The sequence below is a fragment of the Cyprinodon variegatus genome, unplaced genomic scaffold, assembly GCF_000732505.1.
Source record: "Cyprinodon variegatus isolate N-32 unplaced genomic scaffold, C_variegatus-1.0 Scaffold456, whole genome shotgun sequence".
NCBI lineage: Eukaryota > Metazoa > Chordata > Actinopteri > Cyprinodontiformes > Cyprinodontidae > Cyprinodon > Cyprinodon variegatus.
The window spans coordinates 370,133-390,769 of NW_015150909.1; the positions used below are offsets into that span (position 1 = coordinate 370,133).

The 20,637-nt window shown below is 40.5% G+C and overlaps 1 protein-coding gene across 1 annotated transcript in view; it reads right to left on the minus strand.

Annotated features, from left to right (window-relative positions):
- The window catches only part of rnf213 (ring finger protein 213), a 37,079-nt gene that overhangs the window by 15,550 nt on the left and 892 nt on the right, over positions 1 to 20,637 (minus strand). Inside the window, exons 5-32 of the mRNA XM_015389360.1 lie at positions 20,478 to 20,624; positions 19,931 to 20,029; positions 19,718 to 19,846; positions 17,802 to 17,967; positions 17,556 to 17,723; positions 17,331 to 17,480; positions 16,618 to 17,249; positions 14,403 to 14,562; positions 14,094 to 14,311; positions 13,564 to 13,707; positions 13,333 to 13,485; positions 11,008 to 12,256; positions 10,714 to 10,898; positions 10,475 to 10,627; positions 6,577 to 10,353; positions 6,334 to 6,470; positions 5,995 to 6,093; positions 5,796 to 5,908; positions 5,599 to 5,712; positions 3,338 to 3,402; positions 3,108 to 3,264; positions 2,855 to 2,990; positions 2,168 to 2,356; positions 1,924 to 2,057; positions 1,670 to 1,845; positions 981 to 1,187; positions 696 to 883; positions 271 to 391 (exon numbers count right to left, since the gene is read on the minus strand). Of these exons, the coding sequence (XP_015244846.1) occupies positions 271 to 391; positions 696 to 883; positions 981 to 1,187; positions 1,670 to 1,845; positions 1,924 to 2,057; positions 2,168 to 2,356; positions 2,855 to 2,990; positions 3,108 to 3,264; positions 3,338 to 3,402; positions 5,599 to 5,712; positions 5,796 to 5,908; positions 5,995 to 6,093; positions 6,334 to 6,470; positions 6,577 to 10,353; positions 10,475 to 10,627; positions 10,714 to 10,898; positions 11,008 to 12,256; positions 13,333 to 13,485; positions 13,564 to 13,707; positions 14,094 to 14,311; positions 14,403 to 14,562; positions 16,618 to 17,249; positions 17,331 to 17,480; positions 17,556 to 17,723; positions 17,802 to 17,967; positions 19,718 to 19,846; positions 19,931 to 20,029; positions 20,478 to 20,624 (9,366 nt within the window). The remainder of the gene's footprint in view (positions 1 to 270; positions 392 to 695; positions 884 to 980; positions 1,188 to 1,669; positions 1,846 to 1,923; positions 2,058 to 2,167; positions 2,357 to 2,854; positions 2,991 to 3,107; positions 3,265 to 3,337; positions 3,403 to 5,598; positions 5,713 to 5,795; positions 5,909 to 5,994; positions 6,094 to 6,333; positions 6,471 to 6,576; positions 10,354 to 10,474; positions 10,628 to 10,713; positions 10,899 to 11,007; positions 12,257 to 13,332; positions 13,486 to 13,563; positions 13,708 to 14,093; positions 14,312 to 14,402; positions 14,563 to 16,617; positions 17,250 to 17,330; positions 17,481 to 17,555; positions 17,724 to 17,801; positions 17,968 to 19,717; positions 19,847 to 19,930; positions 20,030 to 20,477; positions 20,625 to 20,637) is intronic.

Consider the following 20,637-nt stretch of genomic DNA (forward strand, 5'->3'; position numbering starts at 1 on the left):
GTTAATCTTTCAGAATAACTCTGTGTTTAACAGAAGTGAATTGCTGCCGAATAATTAAATTAAAAAGTCAATGTGACGATGCACCTTTAAGAGATTTTAAACTAGAGCCTGCATCAGACAGAACAAGGGTCAGACTATTAATAGCGACAGCCTACTGAATCAGATGCATTCATTCACATTTTGGTTCCTTTGATGGTTTGCTGTCTTTGTAAAAACAACTCTAGAATCTTCTCTCTAAAAAGGCAGATGCTGAACAACTGTTGGACATACGTTAAGATGAAGATTGCAGTGTTTCAGGGACAGATCTTGAAGCTTTGTGTTGTCTGGTTTCATTTTAAGAACGATGTGCTGGATGAAGGATGCAACAACAAGCATCCCATGCCACAGCAACCTGGAATAACAGAAGACGTTACAAACCAACCAAATGACGTCCTTTTTGTTGGTAAAAGCTCATAATTTTACTAGAATCTATAGAGGATACAGTATTTCTATAGTGGTCAAGCTTTAAATATGCATTCTGCAAATAACATAAACTGAAATAACGTTTTGCAATCCAAAGCGTTTTCCATATATATATTTTTTTTCATTATGTTCAGAACAAGAACAAAATGGAAAAAAGATTCCACTTTTGCAAACTTTTCATAGAAACCGGAGCAATAAATACATGCACAGAATCAAAACCTTTTTTCACAAACCTGATGGAGGCCAGGTGCTGGAAACAAGCTTTGCCGCACAGAGCCCCGTATTTCTGACTGAAGGCTCTGTCCAGACACGGCTGAAGTAACTCCACTCTGCCAACAAATTCCTTGCATTCATCCAGAGATCTTAGCGTTGAAAGTTTGATCTGCTCGACGCAGATACCAAGAGCAAGAACATCTTCCACCTGCAGAATGAAAAACGCATTATAATAACACTCAGATTGGGAAAAAAAATGCTTCTACATGGTGTTTTAAAATGAAGCTAACGAAGGCCGTCGTCACCATTTCGTTCTGCTGGCTCCCAGTCGATCCTGGCTGAAGAACATGAGCAGCTAACTGTGGCTGCAGGAGAAACATGTGGCTGAGCAGGTCCAGTCTACGCGCAAAAAATTTGGCAGCTGCCATGATCCAAGCAGGAGAGAGATCACTGGCGGCTCCCATGGATGTCTGCAGCTGCATCAAACAGCCCTGCATGGCTCTGGTGAACACCTGCACAGGATAGGCAAAATCAATGGAAATAAAAATGTCCCAGGCAAAGAAAATACCTTTAGTTATTAAGCTACTTTAGAGGGATCTATGAAGCAAACTAAAGATTCCTGATCTTAATGGATGAAACAGAGTTTCCCAAAATAAACAAATAAGTAAAAAAAGCTTCTTAGTATAAGGAAGAAACATTTATCTACTTTGAACTGGAACATGGACATGAACCTAAACATATTTCCAGGTTGTTTTTTTTGAACTCCGGGGTTGCTTTTTATATTAATATGATAACATTATTGTGTGATTTTTAAAGTTGTTTACAACTGTAAGGGTTTAACAGAATAACTAAAGATTAAGCCTGAAGATATATTGACCAAGAATACTTTAAACATTACATGAAACTATCTGTTTAATGATTAAAAATAAAAATCTTCAAATGGGAATGTCTTTTGGTCTAAATAAAGTTACTCAATGTAAGAAGATCTTTAAACCTCAAGTTCCTCCTTGGTTTTTATCTTGAAAGACAGCAGCAGGAAGTCATGCAGGAAGAGGAGACCATACTCCCACCGCTGCTCCTCAGGAAGCTGCTGGAGGTGACGGCCCAGCGTGCTGCTGGAGAAGCTGCTGACAAACTGGACAATTCTCTCTGTGTCGCCTTCTTTAGAGACTGTAGAGCAGATCCAAACCAGATCACAAAATGTTTCTGAACATTTTTAACATGGGACTGTGGGAGCTGGTCTCAAACCTGGCATGAATTCAGACTCCTCCCACAAGCTGTCCAGGTTCATTTTAACGATCCAGCTGAACGGGGCCGAGCAGGGCTGCTCCCCACTCTCCAACAGAAAGTGGTGCTGCACCAGAACCTCCTGGTCTGAATCACTGGGAAGTTTTATCAAAGATATACAACTCGTCTTTACAACAATAAATTGCTCAAATCAAATAAACAGGATGACTGTCCAAAGAGGATCATCCTCTAAAATGAACCATACCTTGGGTTTGATGGGGGTGTTAGGTTTAAAATCTGAGAGTCTGCCAAGATGTCCATCCACAGCTGTAAGAGACCTGGGCTGAGTCTGCCAGGACAGAGCAGGTCCAAATTGGAGTACCGATCTATGACCTCCAAGATGCTGGCTAACACCGGCGTCACAGCCGACTGCAGGCAACGCCACAGGGTGTGCCTTAAACACACGAAAAACAGAGGTTTAACAACAAACCAATCCCATCCATACAGACCCGTCACACAAGAGTAGAAAAAAATTACATCAAAGAAAACAAGGGACTCTATAGCTATAAACAACATTAGTAACAGTAGTAAACAATATGTTTACTAATCTAGAGCTAAGTCAGGAGCCTGATGGGAACTTCGGATGGAATTAAATAAACATGGGAGCAGTTTATTTGGAAAACAATTGTTGCCAAATTGTAATGTTTAAACGTTCTATTTATTTTAAAATCAAATTGAAATGTAGGTATATTACAAATTTGTACATTTATATATACTATCCAGATATACTTATGCAGGTTGTACCATATGATGATTTTGGCAAACAGATAGTAACACAGAGAAGATCTTTAAAGATTTGAGAGAATAATATTTTTTATATATCGAAATTAGAGTGGCCAGATTGGCTTTAAGAAAATAATTATTTTTGTTTTACTGTTTAAGAACATGTTACCTCAGAGTTCCTCCTTCCTGCAGAGCCTGCCGTTTCTTCGCCTCTTTGCTGACCCACTCTTTAGGAGCGAGCATCATCTCCTCTCTCTGGGCCAGAGCCTCAGCCAGCTGACTCAGCAGCACACTCTGAAAACGAGCTGCAGTAAGAAGCAGAGTTTGGTCAGAGAGGCAGGAATATCAGTTTCAGAGCAACAAACCGCCTGATCACTTATATCTACAGTCAACGTGACGAAATAAATCAAGTAGAAATTTACCTGCAGCGGGATTTTCAGCGGATGACATATGCATCAGCAGGATGTGCATACGCTGCATTCCCCTGGATGTCAGATCTTCAGGGTCCCTCAGTAAACCCACAGCTTTCTGGATACAGGACCGAACTAAAGACAGACCGTCAAGGTGTGCTCTCTCCACCTGTACAGAGCAATCAAATATTCAAAATACAAAAACTATTACTTTATTTTTAATCATTTCAACACAGACATACTTTTCCGTCGCCTCTTGAGTTGTTTGTTAAACTCAGTCCTTCACCTCGTCCGTCATCTCGATTTTCTGTTCAAAATAAATATACATTTGATTACGTATTTTATCTGGACTCTGTGACCATATAACCCAGCGCATGGGTTAGTAACAGTTTTACAAACAGAAATCAGAAAAATGTGTCTCATAAACAGACTGGTTAGAGAAAGTCTTTCAGCATCAGCTTTTTAATATGGGGCCAAAATTGTTGCTTTATTCTCTGCAAATGTGTGTGGAGAGTTGTGCATCTGTATCTCGATTTGTGTGTGTGCAGTGGGATTTGAAAATGTGTAAATGAAGCTGTACATGTGTGAGGAGATTTGTGTGTCTGTAAAACAATCTGCAAATGTGTAAAACTACTGTGTGTGTAATCCGGTTTGCAAATGTGTAAAAAATCCACAAACCTGTATTCAGATTGACAAATATGTACTGAGATTTGTAAATGTGTAATAAATCCACAAATCTGTATTCAAATCTACAAACGTGTACATTACTCTCCACACACATTTGCAAATAATAAAGCAACAATTTTGGCCCCATACTCTAACCCCAGAATCACCAGATTTGGTCAACAGTTGGCGGCTTGGCGCCATCTACCCAAGAATCTGACCAGCTTTCCTGTTTCTGCTGAAGTACTACAAACTGACGTATGGATTGTTCCTGCATCTCATCAAGGCCAAATAGTAGCAGCTCAAATAGTTTCTTCATCTACAGATCATTCCTACTGAACTACGGATATAATTCTATACAGATATCAAGGCTGCTATTAGCTGCTTCTCTGATAAATTCTCGTCTTGTAGAATCTGTCACTTCAGGTGGACTGCCATGTCTTGGCAAGTTTGATAACATCTCATTACAGTTTGATGAAATAAAATAACACACATATGGATTCTGTTTACAAACTGTGACCTCAAAGCCTGCACAATATAAGCAAAAAACATGTCCCCAAAACTATCCCTGTTTTACTCATTTCAATTTAGTTTCAAAGGCACTTTTAGAAATTCCAAAAAGAAAGTAAACAGGAATTAAAAATAATATTGCACATCATCAGTAAATACAAACTTAAACAGGTAAAACTGAATTTTATGTAGAGGTCACATGCTAAAGGAAAGCAGAAATGAAGGAAAGTGTAAAATTTTCTATAGTATCAATACCGTTAAAAAGGTTTACACGTTTGAATAATCAAAGAAGTCCAGAATATTGTATGTGAAATACAGTTTTACTTAAAGGGATAGTTCGGTATTTTTGACATGAATCTGTATGGCATCCCCATCACCAGTGGCATGCAATCACACTGACTTACCCCTGGCAGCGTCCTGTGAGCAGAGTTATCGTCCAGTTTTGGTCAAGCCGAAAGTAGTCCGGCAGGTTTTTAGGAACAGCGAAATAAAACTTTTCTCTTCCCAAAACATTATGTGTTCAAAAGAGCGATATTTTTGCATCCCAAAAACATTGTAGTGGAAAAAGTCACACGTCGTTATCACTTGGTCCTATCTTCTCTCTGTTCGTATCAGTGCGCGCCGTCATTCAGACAGCGAGAACCTGACAACAGCCATGTCTCCCTCCGCCCAGCTAGGCGGAGGGAGACATGGCTGTTGTTGAGCTCGCTCTGATACGAACAGAGAGAAGATAGGACCAAGTGATAACGACGTGTGACTTTTTCCACTACAATGTTTTTGGGATGCAAAAATATCGCTCTTTTGAACACATAATGTTTTGGGAAGAGAAAAGTTTTATTTCGCTGTTCCTAAAAACCTGCCGGACTACTTTCGGCTTGACCAAAACTGGACGATAACTCTGCTCACAGGACACTGCCAGGGGTAAGTCAGTGTGATTGCATGCCACTGGTGATGGGGATGCCATACAGATTCATGTCAAAAATACCGAACTATCCCTTTAACAGCAATAGATTTTTGGAATCTTAGGGATATTAATATCAGGTATGAGACATGAGAAAAAATTTAAACATAAGGAACAAAAACCAGTATTTAAAGGTGATAAGAGATAAAAAGATGTTATTAAGCAGCTGAAACCCACTGCTTGGAATTTGTGTGAGGAATTTGTTCTTGCATACACATAAATACAATAAAGACTATAATTCACTGTTCATGGTTTCTGGAAAGAGTGTGAAAATGTTTTAGTAACTCTCTTTTTCCTTTGGGAGTATAATATAATCCTTAACATTGTTCCTTATTTCTAGTTAAAACCAAGAAGGTTTTTGATTTCTACCCAACACTGCAGGTTTGATCAGGGTGCTGATGAGGGTTCCACAGAAATTGGACAGGTCCAGACTCATGTCCTCCGAGTCCCTCAGGTCATCAATATGAACTGAATGCCAGAATCCTTTAAACCAAACACAAAAAAATGAGTTCTCAGTGTTCAGTATATGACTAAGCATTCACAGCCTCATTCTTTGTGTGCCTCACCTCCTTGGAAACCAATGTACTGAGACTGGCTTGTAATCCTTGAGACCTTCACAATGAAAACAACCCAACAGACCTGAGTATCCCTGGAAGCCATGTAATTCATAATGCAGTACCTGTTGGCATAAAGCCTACAATTAATATCACTCATGGCAAGCCAAACATGCACTCTTCCTCAGTTATTAACCATGAGGACTTTTACTTTGCTGAGGCGATGAGCTCGTCGCTGCACTGGGACTCCTCCAGGTCCATCTGGATTAACAGAATATGGAGCAAGCTGCCAGCGTTTCGGAGGAAAGTCCTGACACATATAAACAAGTGTGTAGTTTAATGTGTGGAAATTGGAGTGTTTTGCACAAGAAGAAACAAACTGAGGCTATTTTATAAATTCAGATGCTTATTTTTAAAACATACCAACGAGTAACTACAATATGTATGTTTTATAAACTCTAGAGTAACATAATAATAAAATCAATACTAAAAGAGACAAACTTCTATGCAAACTTCTATGCTTCTATGCAAGTCCAGTGCTCTGTCATACCGTATTTTATTGCAGAAAGAGACTTCCGTGTCAAACTGGTGGAGCGACAACAGCAGGATCCGGTCTGTGTGCAGTCCTAGAGCGTTGGCAACAACCCTTACGTCTAACTTCGTCAGCAAGCTGGAAAATGTTGTAATCTATAAAAAAAAAAAATCATACATATATAGATATATCAAGCGGTGAAGTCAAGAATTTTTGTGAAGTCTTAAAGGAGTTGAGCTGGAGATGTGACTCAAGCCTTACCTCCAAGAATTTGCTGGAGTCCTGATGTGCTTTCAAACAAGCTTCCAGAAACTCTCGGAGTGAGTGGTGATTTTGTTGCTGGAAGTATAACCTCTGTAGTTTCTCTTTGTCCTGATTCGATAACTCTGAATCTTTAAGCCTCACCACAGCATCAGGGGTGGCACAGTTTAACAACAAGCTTTTGGCCAAGTCTAAGACTTCTTCCTCTTCTTCTCTGGCAGACTCATCATTTTCTGTCTGCATCAGTTCTTCATTGTCCAAAGTTTCTCTATCATCCTTATCGTCACTGAAATCCGTTTTTTCATCCATTATCTCACTTTCTTGCTCAGTCTCCATTGCATCAACAAACTGTTTTTGCTCCATCTCTGTCACTTGATCTTGGTTGTCTGGCTCAGGTTGTTTTGGCTTGTTTGGCTCATTCTGAATTACTCCTCTGTATGAGGCTGCTTGTTGTCTTTTTTCTAGTGCTTGTAACAAAGCACTGGCACATGCATCACTGTGAAAGCCAATGAAAATGTCAGAGACCTTGAAATCCTGATCATTTTCATCTTCTCTGGAGAACTTCTTGATCCACTCTCTTAGTTTGTTCAGAATGCGGTGCTGCCATGCCTCTAGATCGGTGCTCCGATCCACTCTGTGTTTTTCCAGCCTGTTGATGAGGGGAACTGGGAAGTGCTTATAAACCTTCTTCTGATCCTCCACTACAATCAGCCGAAAGTTCTTATGAACACGACATTTGACTCTATGGGAGCCGAGACCCAGATCAACATACTGCTGCTTACTGAGGTAAACATAGTACTGGTTCAAGGCATCATAAAGGCTTTCATAGAGATTCTGCATGTTTAAAAGAATGACAGTCCGTCCGGTCTCCATGCAGGTTTTCACTCGGTTGACATTGCGGCAGATTTGGGCATATTCCTGGTCTTTTGGGAATCCGGAACCAAAGACAATTTCAGGTGGTGGACAGTCTCCTTTTGCAAAGACTTTTTGCTGAAGGATATGCAGAGCTGCATTGTTTGTAGTGAGCAACAAGAGATAACGGCTCTCCTCATTGGTCTCGTGATCAAGATTCCTTAAAATCATCTGCAACGTTCTCGGTCGGGGAATCTCTGTCTGATCTTGCAGAACTTCTTGAAAAAAGAAGACTGTGTCAAAACCCTCAGGCTGTCCACTAAAGTTACGTAAAATTACTTCTACAAGCTGTTCTTTGTTTGGCTCTTGTTGTGTGGCCTTCGCTGCTGCAAACAGCATTTTGACCAGGCTGTAGTAATCCCTTAGGCCAAAGAACTGATTCTTTGAGGTCTCATTGCAGATCTTTAAGAAAGCCTTGGCTAAAGATGGGAACAGATGTTTTATTTTCAGGAGAATCTGTTTGGAGGACGAACAAATTCCTTTGGCTGTCTCAACGAGTTCATCCTCACTTGGGTCCCACCTGGAGACAAATATTCCACGGTTCATTTTTGCTGGATCAAGAGCCCAGTTGGAGATGCCAACAAACCCAACCTTCATGTGTGGATCTGGCTTATCGTTGTCAATACATCCATCCTCCAACAGAGGATGAAGAGTTTTTAGTGGCATCTGTGGAGAATCTTCTGCTAGCCCTATTTCATCTAACACCACCACTGACACATACTCATCCATGTTTTTGTCTTTTTGGAAACGAGCACAGTTCCTGAATGTTCCTATGATGCCTTCTGGGCTTGAGTGAGGGCTGCATTGGAAGGAGACCATGTGAACTTGTTTGAGTTTCTTAAATAACTCACAGTGGGAGTTCTGGCCTTGCATAGCATCAGCGACAACGGTTTTAGCAAGAGACTTGGAGCTTCCTGGTTTACCGACCAGAAACAGAGGGATCCTCAGTTCAATGCAGACCACCATCAGAAAGACGTTTTCTTTGAGTGCAATGTTTTTGGCAATGGTCTCCCTTGTCTGAACATTTTGGAGGAAAAGATCTTGACAGGTGGAAATCTCCTCTTGCAATGCTGCAACAGAGTTCATCGGCCTTGGAAAGTACATACAAATTTCTGCCAGGTACTTCTCCTTGGCAACAAGAGACGGGTAGTAACATACTCCAACTGCTAAAATCAAGCACTTCAGGGTCCTGTGATCATCACTAAGATTAGTAACGTTGGGGAAAATGTCTGAACTGTGTTGGTAAAACCAAACTAACACTTTCATGGACCTTTCCACATCTCTTAGACTTACAAAACTACATTCATTTTTGCGACTTCTCATATATTTCTGGGAGGCAGCCAGTACATTAGAAATGATGTTCTGGCAGGCTGCTGGCAAACGGTTATCTGAAACCGTCTTCTGGACAATCTGTTTGATGTAAGAAAGCTCAGTTAAATCACTCAGCTGGCCAAAGTCCCACACCAAAGACACCATGCTTGGAGGCAGAGGATGAACTCGGTACACCAGCTGCCTCAGAGGAACTTTCCCGAGTCTGTCTTCCGTCTCATCTGCCTTCACTCGGTACCCAAGTCCTGCGTGTTCCAAGCGTTTCACCATTTCAGGTGAGTGCTTCCTGTAAGGATTACAGGCAGCTATTATTCTTAAACCACTCTGTGGCCTCAGTGGTTCTCCCTTCACTGTTTGGTCACACAGGATTTCCTTGATGGCAAAAATGGCCTCTGTGGTGTTGGCTTCATCAAAGAACAAAATGGTGTCCAGGTGGTGATTCTGCTGATTTTTGTGCGCAAGTTCCTCAGCCTCCCGTACCTTTCTGTAGATCATCTCTGCTGTGGTTCCACCGTGAACTTTAACAAGAACCATGTTCTCTACTGGTCTGTCCTCCCTTTGCAATGTACAGAGGAAACGGACCAGTCTGGTTTTCCCACAGCCAGTCTCACCCATGATCACAACTGGAATCCCACACCTGAATCTCATGTGTATAGCCAACATCTTCATCACGTTGTCTACAGTGAGCTCGTAAGTGGGGTCTGGATCAAAGCTTTTGTCCATAATTCCTCTTTTTGCACCAACAACACAAGAAATCCTTTTTATTTTGTCTGATCGGGACAGTTTGTCAAAGTCCTCGGTGAGAGAAATCCTTTGTCGTTGCAAGCCTTCAAAAAGTGCCTGTGTCATTATATTTTCTATAAGAACCGTACCACTGTGAGGATCAACTGCCTTGAGTGTGTTCTGGCCGGGGAAGAACTGCACATTAAAGCCGAGGAAAGACATAGAGAAGTGGTCTGCGTTAAAGAAAATGTATGGATGTGATTCATTCTCCCATCTTTTTCGGATTGCCAGACGGGTAAGGAGATCATCTTCTACATGGCCTTCGATGCGAGAAGCAGGACTTTCATCTGATGTATTTAGAGACGGCGAGGCGAAATCTCTCGCCATGAGAATCATAAACTTCACAATGAAGTCCTTAAAGCCTGGAAGCTGGTCAGCAAGAAAATCTGGATCACAGAAAACTGAGTTCTCACAGTCTTTCAGCTGCACATTCATAAACCAGGAGAAGTTCTTTAGTTCACCCCAAGATGGGTTTTCCATGCCACAGTACCGCAGAAAGAGACGCAGGCAATCACTAGGACTCCCAACTATGGAACCTTTCTGATAGTTAAATCGATCCAGATGCCTATTCTGGCTGTAGAGCTGTAAGTATTGATAAGGCCTTTGAATCCCCTCACTAATAAACTCCTGTTTATCTACAAGTGGATCAAATGTATTTTTTCCAGGGGAGGTTGAACTGGCCATTAGTTGCATAACTTCCCTTGGCGCTTTGCACTGAATAGTGGGCAGGATCTCAAGAAGACCGGTCCACACCTAAGGAATAAATTGATAGCAAATTAACACATAACATTTGTTATACTACATAAAGAAGTAAATGAACCTGAAATACATATTTCATAAATAATCATTAGAATTTAGGAAGAGAAATATCTACCTCTTTGGCCTGGATGTTATAAGATGTGTTCGTTTTCAGCACTTCCACTGTGATCAGATGAGCATCATTTTTTCTCCACAACACACCGTGGCTATCACTCAAACAACCCAGAATCAACAGATGGAACAGAAGCTCCTCCAGACCTGACCGAACCTAAATGTAGAAGAAACATGGATTCCAGAGGGCTTCTAGCTAACAACTGAATACGCTGTCTGAATTTTATTTTTTTGGCTACTCACGCCGGCTGAGTCAATATGAAGGAGAATGGGGTCCTGCTCTCTGAGATTCAGCAGCTTCTCCGTCAGAGTTGCAACCAATGAGTCAACATCCACGCTCGCCTCAATCAGACGGATCCTCACGTGTTTTGCACGTGGAGACTTCTGCTGGAACTTCTCAAACAAACGCTCCACATAAAGGGACTTCCCTGTAATGTGGGAAATACTGATGTAAAGATATTTCTTCTGTACTGCATTCATTAGAATTATACTATTATGCTTTTTATTTTGGAAGCTTAAAAACATTATTTTGCTCACCAACTGCAGGGCGCACAGATGACACGATCCAGACAGAGAGCTGATCTGGAGATACCAGAGCAACAGGGTTCTGGGTAGTGTTTAGGGTGAAGTGGTGATGCAGATATCTCCTAGCCCTCTCTGCTGTTAGACTCACACCAGCCTGTACTTTATAGTTGCTGAAGTAAGATGGAACATATCTATGCTGGTGCACAACAGAGCTAACTATGACCAAACGATAATGAGGCCCAGCACTTCTCTCTAGGCCTTCATAGAGTTCCACCAATGCTTCACCAGCTTCATATCCTAGCACTCCAGGATTAACTAGAGAATAGATCTTCTGCCAGTTTTCTGTGGAGGTTTGGCATAGAGCTCTACGTAGAAAGAGCTCCACATCTTCTTTGGTTGTTTGTTCCCTGCAGACTAGGACCTCATCAAAAGACGGCAGAGGCAGCTCTGGACTCTCCATGTAAAAAGACAGAGTTGTAGTGAAAACTTCGGCACTAGGACAGAGCACAAGGTTTGGCTTTCCCTCCTGGAGGACAGGTGGGAGATTCCTGATCATGTGCTGCTGATTTGTTTCAGACAAACACATCAGGAGATGCGCAAGTCTCACAATGTCGAGGGACTCATCAAGGTACAGAGACATGTTTCTTCTGAACTGCATCCAAAGGTTTTCCAGCCTACCCTCATTTATATGATCATTGTCTTCTTGTTCCTCATCTGTTGAAAACTGCATTAAATCTGGATTCTCTTCCACATCTTCTTCTGCTGCTGCAATGTCCACTGATGCTTCACTCATCTGCTCCTCATCATCAGTGTCATGCGGTGAGGTCATGCTCAGCACATGACTGTAAGCAGCCCTAAGATCATTCAGCGTGCACTGAGGTTTTATGGGAAAAAGCAGGTGCCACAGCTGCTGAGGAACCGATGCCTGACGTTGACACACTTTATCTATCCAGTGGCACATATAAACCAGCTGCTCTGAGGTGAAGTGGTTCAACAAGCTGAAGCTGGAGCGCATCTGGCTGATGAAGCAGGACCACTCTTTGTGGCAAAACTCCATAGACTGAGCCAGTGTCTGTAGCTGCTCTGTCACCTCTCCGTTGTACAGCATCTGCTCCCCCCTGAGGCACGGGAAAGTGATGCTGATGCACGGCTGCTGCTGTGGGCAGCAGTGGACCTCACCAGACCAGTCCCTGAAGAGCATGTTGCCAGATGTTTGCATCTGCAGAAGGACAGATGCCACTCTCTGAACTCCTTCAAAAACCTAAAAAAAAAACAGATAATAGTACATAGAACAGCAAATTAATTCGACAAATTTGGGGAAATAAATAATTGACTGCTTTAAATATTAAGGAATTTGCTGGGCATTAAAAACATAATAGGTAATGCTAATTTTCTCTCAAATTCAAGGATACAGATGCTTTAGTTCTTTCTCTTCATGAATCATCTCTTTTATTTCCCTAAGTCTTATTTTATTTGATAAATGTTACAAAGTTTTCCTTTTAAATTATGTACAGCGTGACCCCCTCCTTGCAGCAGTAAATCTGTGTATTTGCCTTTAAGTCAGCCAAGTTCAACTCCAGTCAGTGGCCGTCTCTGTCGGCTCGACTTCTGCAAAATAAGTGAGCAATTCCTACTAAGGGAGACCGATTCTGCACAGACTGAGATGGCCAGGAACGTATTTCATATTAGGTGGGTAAACTAAGGACTGAATAATCTGTAGGTTTTGTTCAAAAGTGAACAGTTTAGATGTGAAAAAGAAACTGAACAAGCAGCTACTGATGAGTAAAAACAAAGTAAATTGTTTAAAAAAATGTTTAAAGGTACTGAAAAGCAGTCTGTTAGCTACATTTTCACATTTTTCCTTCATGTTTGTCTAATTGTTGCCTGTGCCTACATATGTCTCTGTGCAGATTTATTGCAGACATCAAAACACAATACAAATTTAGTCTATTTTGAACAAAAGTAATTTCCAAAATAGAACAGTTAATATTTTTTAGCAATTACAAACTTCTAGTCTCTTTTAAGTGAAAGAGGGAATAAAAATAGACTGGGGTTTTTTGTATTTGTATTCTGAAATTAAATTTTATTCTAATTTAGATTTTTTAGGCTTTATTGTTTGTAAATATATGAATACTAATACTATTATCAACATGTTTGTTGGGGGGTCATTGTTGTAAGAATACTTAAATTGTTTAGGTAGTTAAAACTTGAATAGTAGATTTACAGCTGATTATTAATATGTTATAAACAAGTAAAAAAAAATGCTGTTCTTTCTGTGTTTTAACGGGTTATTTATTCATTTCTCGTGATTTAATTCAACCACTATGTTTATCTTACCTCTGTGAATCTGTTGACCTGTTCTCTGCCATGTTCTCCTTTAGACGACATCAGCATAAGTTTGTTCTGAAGCTCCAGCAAATCTTCAAGCTTGTAGCCTTTCTCGTCTTTTGTCATTTTTACCGTCACCAGAACCATGTTTTGAAGACATCTCTGAAATCAGTAGACAAACGCCTTCAGACTAAAATTCAGCCTGAAAGCATTTCAATTTGTCTCATAATGAGGACTGACCTTCTCTGTGCTTGAATTAGACCATCCGATGCGATAAACTCCGTGTGTGTTGATAGACGAGGCGAGCGAGAGTGAGGATTGCTCCACAGAGCCGTGAGTCTCCTTCAGCGCTTTTAGCCAGCTCAGCAATCGAGTCGACTCTCTCTGGAAGATAAATCCACCACCTTCAACATTCAGCCCATTCATTGCTGCATAAAAGCTTCAAGCAACATCATTTATTTCCAGTTTTATTTAAAGAAAATGAAATTTATCAGTAGGCAGTTCACAGCGAATAAAATTTGAAGGATTTCAACTTATTCTTTTTTTTTTTTTTTTTGTAACTTTGCAAAGTTAGCAACTATGCCAGGACACTAAGCTAGTCATTCTCCTTACTGTAGGTATTTTTTTTATATGAAATACTTTCAGTAAGATAACTTTAATTAAAGAAACATCAGACTTTAAAAATTGGAAGGAAAATTCTGTTAGGCAGGAAGGATGGTCCAAAGAAACAAGATCTAAAGCTTTCTCAGTTGGTAAAAGTCAAACAGTACCAGTTTGTCAGGGAGCTTGTCATCTCTGCTCTGGGCGTCCCACACCTGCTGGGCACACTTCATGATCTCCTGAAACCCGGCCTTAGGGGACAGGGTGTAGAGCAGGGGGCCGTATCCCATCACTGCGTCATGGAAGCAGGCCACCTGGTCAATCTCTGCATCGTTTTCTCCAGCGGATATCGAAGCCAGTTCGACATAAACTTTAACATCGCTCATAGCTGGAAAACAGCAGTTTCAGTCATAATTAATCTCCTGCTAAATTGATTTAAAAAAGGCAAGAACTTGTGATTTCTCATAAAGTCTACCTACTTCTCAGGTTCTCTGTGACCCAGCTGATCAGAGTTTCGCTTTTCAGGAACTCCTCCAAACATGCAGTGTGTTTCTTGTTGACTGCTGAGAGCTTCTCTCCGGCACTGAACAGATCATCTGAGAGAGAACCCAGGACCCTCTGCTTAAAGCTGTCTCCATCCTGGTGAAGAGGAAAGGCAACTTAAGGATACATCAGCCAAAGGTAACGCAGATTGCTTAGACCGGGCATCCCCAAAGTGGGTCCTGGAGGGCCGCTGTCCTGCAGGTTTTAGAGGTTTTCCTGCTCCAGCACAGTTGATTTTAATTGAAAGCTGATTAACAGGCTTTTGCTCAACTGCAATCATCATAATCAGCTGTGCTAAAGCAGGGAAACGTCTAAAACCTACAGGACAGCGGAACTCGAAGAATGACTTTAGGGATGCCTGGATTAGATATATAAGTTAGTAAGAGCAAACTTAGAAAAATAAAGACAAATAGAAGTTGAAGAAAAATTTAACTAAACTATGCTCAAGTATTAACTTAATTTGAGATATATTAGATGATTTTTAAGGCTAGAACAGAACTTGGCACGAATCAATGCTCCATGAGGGCCACTCTTCTTAAAAACTCACCTCTGTAACTAGAGAGCGTTGGATCCGTCACTAAATGAGTCATGTGACTCAGACCGCCACTTTACAACAGTCTGAGCTACCCGTAAACATCAAAGCTGGCTAAACTAAAAATGTACCTGATTAGACATTTACAGTTTTAATGGATTTAATCCAGAGGACTAAATATGGCCTTGAATTTACAAATACTGTAAGTCTGTGACCTCTAACCCCGCTGGTCCAAAGTCATCTGCTATCAGATTCCAAAACACAAAGGGAAACTGGTTGATTTTATTGCTTTCAGGGATGCTAACATCTAGAGGTTACGGGTCTAGCACCCCTAGTGGCTAAACGTTACACAATGTTGCTTTAAAAGGCAAAGTCAAAAAAAGTTTTAAGTTTTTGAAGCTTATTCCAACAGCAGCATAGAAATAAGTTGCAGATGTCTTACAGTGAGCTTATTCCAACAGCAGCATAGAAATAAGTTGCAGATGTCTTACAGTGGGTTCTGCTGAAACTAACTGTTCAGACTTCAGTTATTTAATTCTGGTAAAAAGGTAAACTCTCACTGAGGATTTTGACATTAGGATGAAGATCAGGGTACATGATCACTCCCGGAATATCAATTTTTTTCTTACGCTCTTTAAACCAACAGTGGAGGTGAGTATCAAGCTTTAATCTACGCTCTTTTGGTTCAAAAAATAAAACATTATTATCTGTGTAGTACATTAAAAAAATATTAAACTAAACTGCTAATAGACTAACACGTGTCATCAGCATAACTGTGGTATTTTAGCTTATTAGTTACGTATCTAAATCTACTGACCTAAATAAGAACCAAATGTAACAACAAACCGTGTTAAATGCTGCATTTTATGTTGTTAACTGCTGCATTGCACAAGTTACATGTAAACTGGCATTGAGATTCTATCTAAATCAGCAGTTAGTTGGAGTTTCAGTGATTCTGGTAAAAAAGACCTCCTACTCTGCACAAAAATCTGATATATTCATGCTGTAAAAAAGGTTGTTTTAAAACACTGAAATGAAAGTCTCTCTGGAGCAAAGATTCGGACAGGACAGATTCTCGTATAGTGAAATATTTGAACTTATTTTCATGGACAGGATGTCTAACCCCCTCAACAGCCTTAGAAAAGATGTTTCACTGATGTGGAGTACTGTATTTATAAAAGGGGAAACCCAAGCAAACAAGATAGAAATATAAGGTCTGCAAATTTCTGAAATGTTCCCTAAACTTTTTATAGGGGAAAATTTCTATTCTTGAGACTCAGTTTTTAACTATAAATAAAAATAAATTACTTTTACAGATTAAAGGTGGACGGAAAAATAACAGTTGGTTAGAGAATAAAATCTAAAGATTTTTCCACATTCTAATGACTCCTATTAGACCTCATAATATTAATAATCCTGAAACTAATCCTAATAGATTATTTAGACCTGATATTTTCAGATTGTCGATGAATAATTTTCTATTCGTGGAACCATAAAATCTTAGACTAACAAAAAAACTTCTCTTGTTTTTTATAAAGCTTATACCCTATGCTCTCATTACAAGGATTATAATCTCTATTCCAAAGACTAAACCAATTCACAGATAAAGGAGCCTTTACCAATTGCTTGAGGGGGCTAATTTCGGTGAAGTTTCCAGAGAGCATCATCCTCTCAGCGATTCTCAGGATTGCGCTCGCCGCAGCTGCAGCGTCATGAAGCTGTCTGTACCTCTGGATCTGACACAGCCTCGACTGGACCCAGTTCTCCTCGACAGTGATTTTGCCTTCTGCAGAAACCATCTCTGACATGAGATCCAGCTCCTTCATTAGCACCTTTCCATCCCCCTGATCACCAGACTCCTCCAACACCTGGTCAAGCTGACTGAATGTGATGTTGGCCCCGGCGATGCTGACTCCAAGGAGGAAGAACTCCATCAGCAGAGGCTTCCAGATGTTGTCAGAGATCTGTGTTAGAGTCATCTGAACAGGAGGTGGGGATGGAAGTAGGGATGCTGCTACAGATTCTGCTCGTTTGACCCACCAGGAAAGGATCAGGTTGCTGTGATGCAGTTTGTGCATCTCTGAGGACATTTTCAAGACGTTCATACTAATTCTATACCAAAGGACTTGTGGAGAACCTATCTTTGGCAGCTTCCCTTCTGCATCAAAGGCTTGAACAAGCACCAGTTTGTTTAAACTGACAGCACTGAGGTCTGCACTGTGCTGTGCCTCCAGAGTCGACATCTCAGGAACTGTTAAAGTGTAAAAACATGACATACAAATTTAACTCGAAGCTGATTATAATGTAGAAACAATGAATCTGAGAAACAGACCTGTGAGACTTTCTGTAATCTTTGCCAACATTTTCATCAGCGTATCTATTTCCTGTCTCCGCAGCGTGAAAGCATTCAGGTCCTCCTCCCTCCGAGACAAAACAACTTTTGCATCCACAGGAACAGTCACAGACTTGGTGTTTGTTTTGTCTGTGGAAGAGATTTTCATGAATTAATCTTATGGTGAGGGAAAAACTTAATTTCCTGCTGACTGACAGTTCATACATTGCTGGTAAAGTCTCTTGAACTGCTCTCTGTATTTCAGACAGGTCTGTAAATCTCCCACAGACACGCTTCCTTCCAGCAGAGACACCACCAGGCGATGGACAGCCTCCAGGCAGCTGTGGACCATGTGTCCTGCCATGTCGTCCACCTGGATGGATCTCCAGTCGTCTTAGAAAGAAAACAACAGATTCTAGTGTAATAATGCACGCAGAACATGTTATTGTTTCATGCAACTGAATAACCCACAGTTAGAGAGCAGGAAGTTAATAGCTGACTGTGGATCGAGCAGCCGGACCACCATGTTGTCTCTGAACCGAGCTGCAGACTGGACCACAATGGCAGACGTGAATTTAGGAGGAAGATCCTTCACCTGGGATGTCAGACTTCTCATCAGGTCTCCTTCCTGTCCTCTCTGTGAACGGAACAGCAGAATGTGATGTGAACACCTACATTTTTAGGCTTTTATCTGATTGGTCCTTTAAAAAAAGTGTTTTTTAAGAGCCTAAACTTCAGTGATGGGTTGGGCTAAATGGTAATAAGAAGATTACGCCAAATCTGGCTCTTCAAAATAATGATTAGACATAATAATCTAGCTCTTTAAGGTGTTAAACTGCTATAGTACTTATTGTGACTTTGACATGAATTATTGATCATTAAAAAATAATCTATAGCATGTTTTTTTTTTATTAAAATGTAGGAATAATCGCTGGTGCCACTGATTTAGTCTACAAGGATGAGGAGGAGTAGCTGGCTAGTTGGTGAAGAGGCAACAGATGGAGAGAGGTGTCAATACAATAAATGTGACCAAAAGGGATTTCTCATAATCAGGAAGTCCCAGCTCTCCAAGAATCTGAGTGGAAGGTATTTTCATTTAACATCTATTTAAAGAAAAAAAATCTATTTTAAAATCTAAAGTATTTTTTTAAGTAGAAAACAACAATCTTTCAGTTTGGTATATAGACAATTTCCTGATTCACATATTTTATAAAACACAGGCGTGCTTTGGTGGCGCAGTAGTTAGGGCACACGACCCGTGTATGGAGGGCTTAGTCCTCAATGCAGGCGACCTGGGTTCAAATCAAGCCACTGGTCCTTTCAGCCTACGTCCATAAAAACGAGCCAGTAGTGCCGTAAAATCTCAAAAGTTTTTTTTCCTTCCTTTTTTATGGCTTAATGAGAGAAGTGGGCTTTAGGCTGCCCTGCAAGCTTTATAAACCTGGGTTTAAATGGCGACAAAGCCATTCTCAAGCACATATCAAGGTGCTCATTTTGAGCCTGGATCGATATTTATTTTTGATTATATTCATGATGCAGAATCCTGCTTCATAGCAGTAGGTTGCAGCCAAACATACTCAAAATGTGCAGCATCATCTTTGAGCACACCATTTCACTTTTCTTTCACCAGTGGTTCGCAATTCATCCAGCAGTCCACACTTTGTCTGCTCTTTTTCTCATCGTCTTCTCCTTCTTTCCCATCGCCTGGCTTGCCACAGGTTTGCCTGCTGTGTCTAAAAGTGGCAGCAGCAGCAGCTCTGACTGACAGCAGCTCATTGGCTCATTTGTAACACGTGTACTCTGGTTCTGGGTGCCCTGAAGGGCTTTACCATATTAACAGGAGAAGCGGTGCAAGTAAATTTAGACAATGTCGGCGGACAACATGCAGTAATTTATAAATACATAAATTCCATCCATCCAACCATTATCTGACACGCTTGTCCCAACTGGGGTCACGAGGGGTGCTGGCGCCTACTGTATCTCCAGCTGTCAATGGGCGAGAGGCGGGGTACACCCTGGACAGGTCGCCAGTAAATTTATAAATTATTGTAACTTATTAATTTATAAATTTCAATATAAATCAAGTAATTTTAAATCAGGTTGGGTCCAGATTAGCCAGCAGGTGGGTCTGGATCAGGACCCTGGTCCGCTATTCCGTGACCTCTGGTTTAGACCCTTCTAATGTAAAAATATTCCAATTTAACTGGAATAATTACGCTGTATTATAGCCTGTGTGTGTTTCTCATTTCTCAACCATGAAATTCAATCTCATTGTTCAGTAAATAACAATAATACAGTTTACCCTATCTTATATTGCTTTACATTTCCAAGAAAAACTGACATTTTCAGCTGCCCAAACAGAAAATATCACAGTGGTTAAGCTTTACCTCACAGACTGTCCTGATGGCTGAATGAAACATCTCATCAAAACAGTTCTGGACAACACTGTGACTTCTGCTCAAAGCGTCCCTCGATGAATCCAGACAGCAGACCAGGACTTTCTCCTCCTCAGTGACCTGCGCAGACACGCAACACAAATCAGGAATTTTTTTTTTAAGTGACTATTGAGCATTTTCTCCATGAGGACAGAGCAAGCAGACCTCAGATATCCTTTTCTTCAGATCTTTCTCCAGCTTTGCCTTCCAGTTGGAGGAAACATTTTCAGAAGAACATTCAACCTTCAGCAGCGCGTCCCACAGCTGTTCGGATAAAGAAAGACAGGATTAAGTTTGTGGACATAAAGTATGGAAGTGCGGAGTGAACTATAAATGTGAAATTTTGCTTTTCTCTTAAAGTACATCTAATTGTTCATTTGAGATTATTTTGCTGATTGTTAATTTTTAACAATGCAGTTATGTGTAACTTCAGGTTGTTTTCATGATACTTTTTCTTTATTTTACTATCAACATGTCATTTTGGAGATGGTTCTATTAATAATTTATCCAGAAAGGAAAATATATATTCATATATATTGCTATTTATAGTTGATGTTATATAGAATGAATTACTAATTTACATAATCGGGTATCCGAAATCATCCATATATGCAATATCAGTGCATCTCCACCAATTTACAGCTGGTTACAACAAAAATAAAAAAAATAAACAAATCAATATCATGACTGCAAATTGTTGCCAGCTGTATACCTCTATTTCCTTTGGATAATTGAGTTTTTTTCTAGTCAGAAGTGGATTTTGTAGCAGTTCTTCTCTCCAATTGCAGATCCACTGCTGCACAGCAAACAGCTCATCTATAACCTTCTGCTTGGAGGCCTCATCATCACCTTGTTCAGACTGAAAACAACCT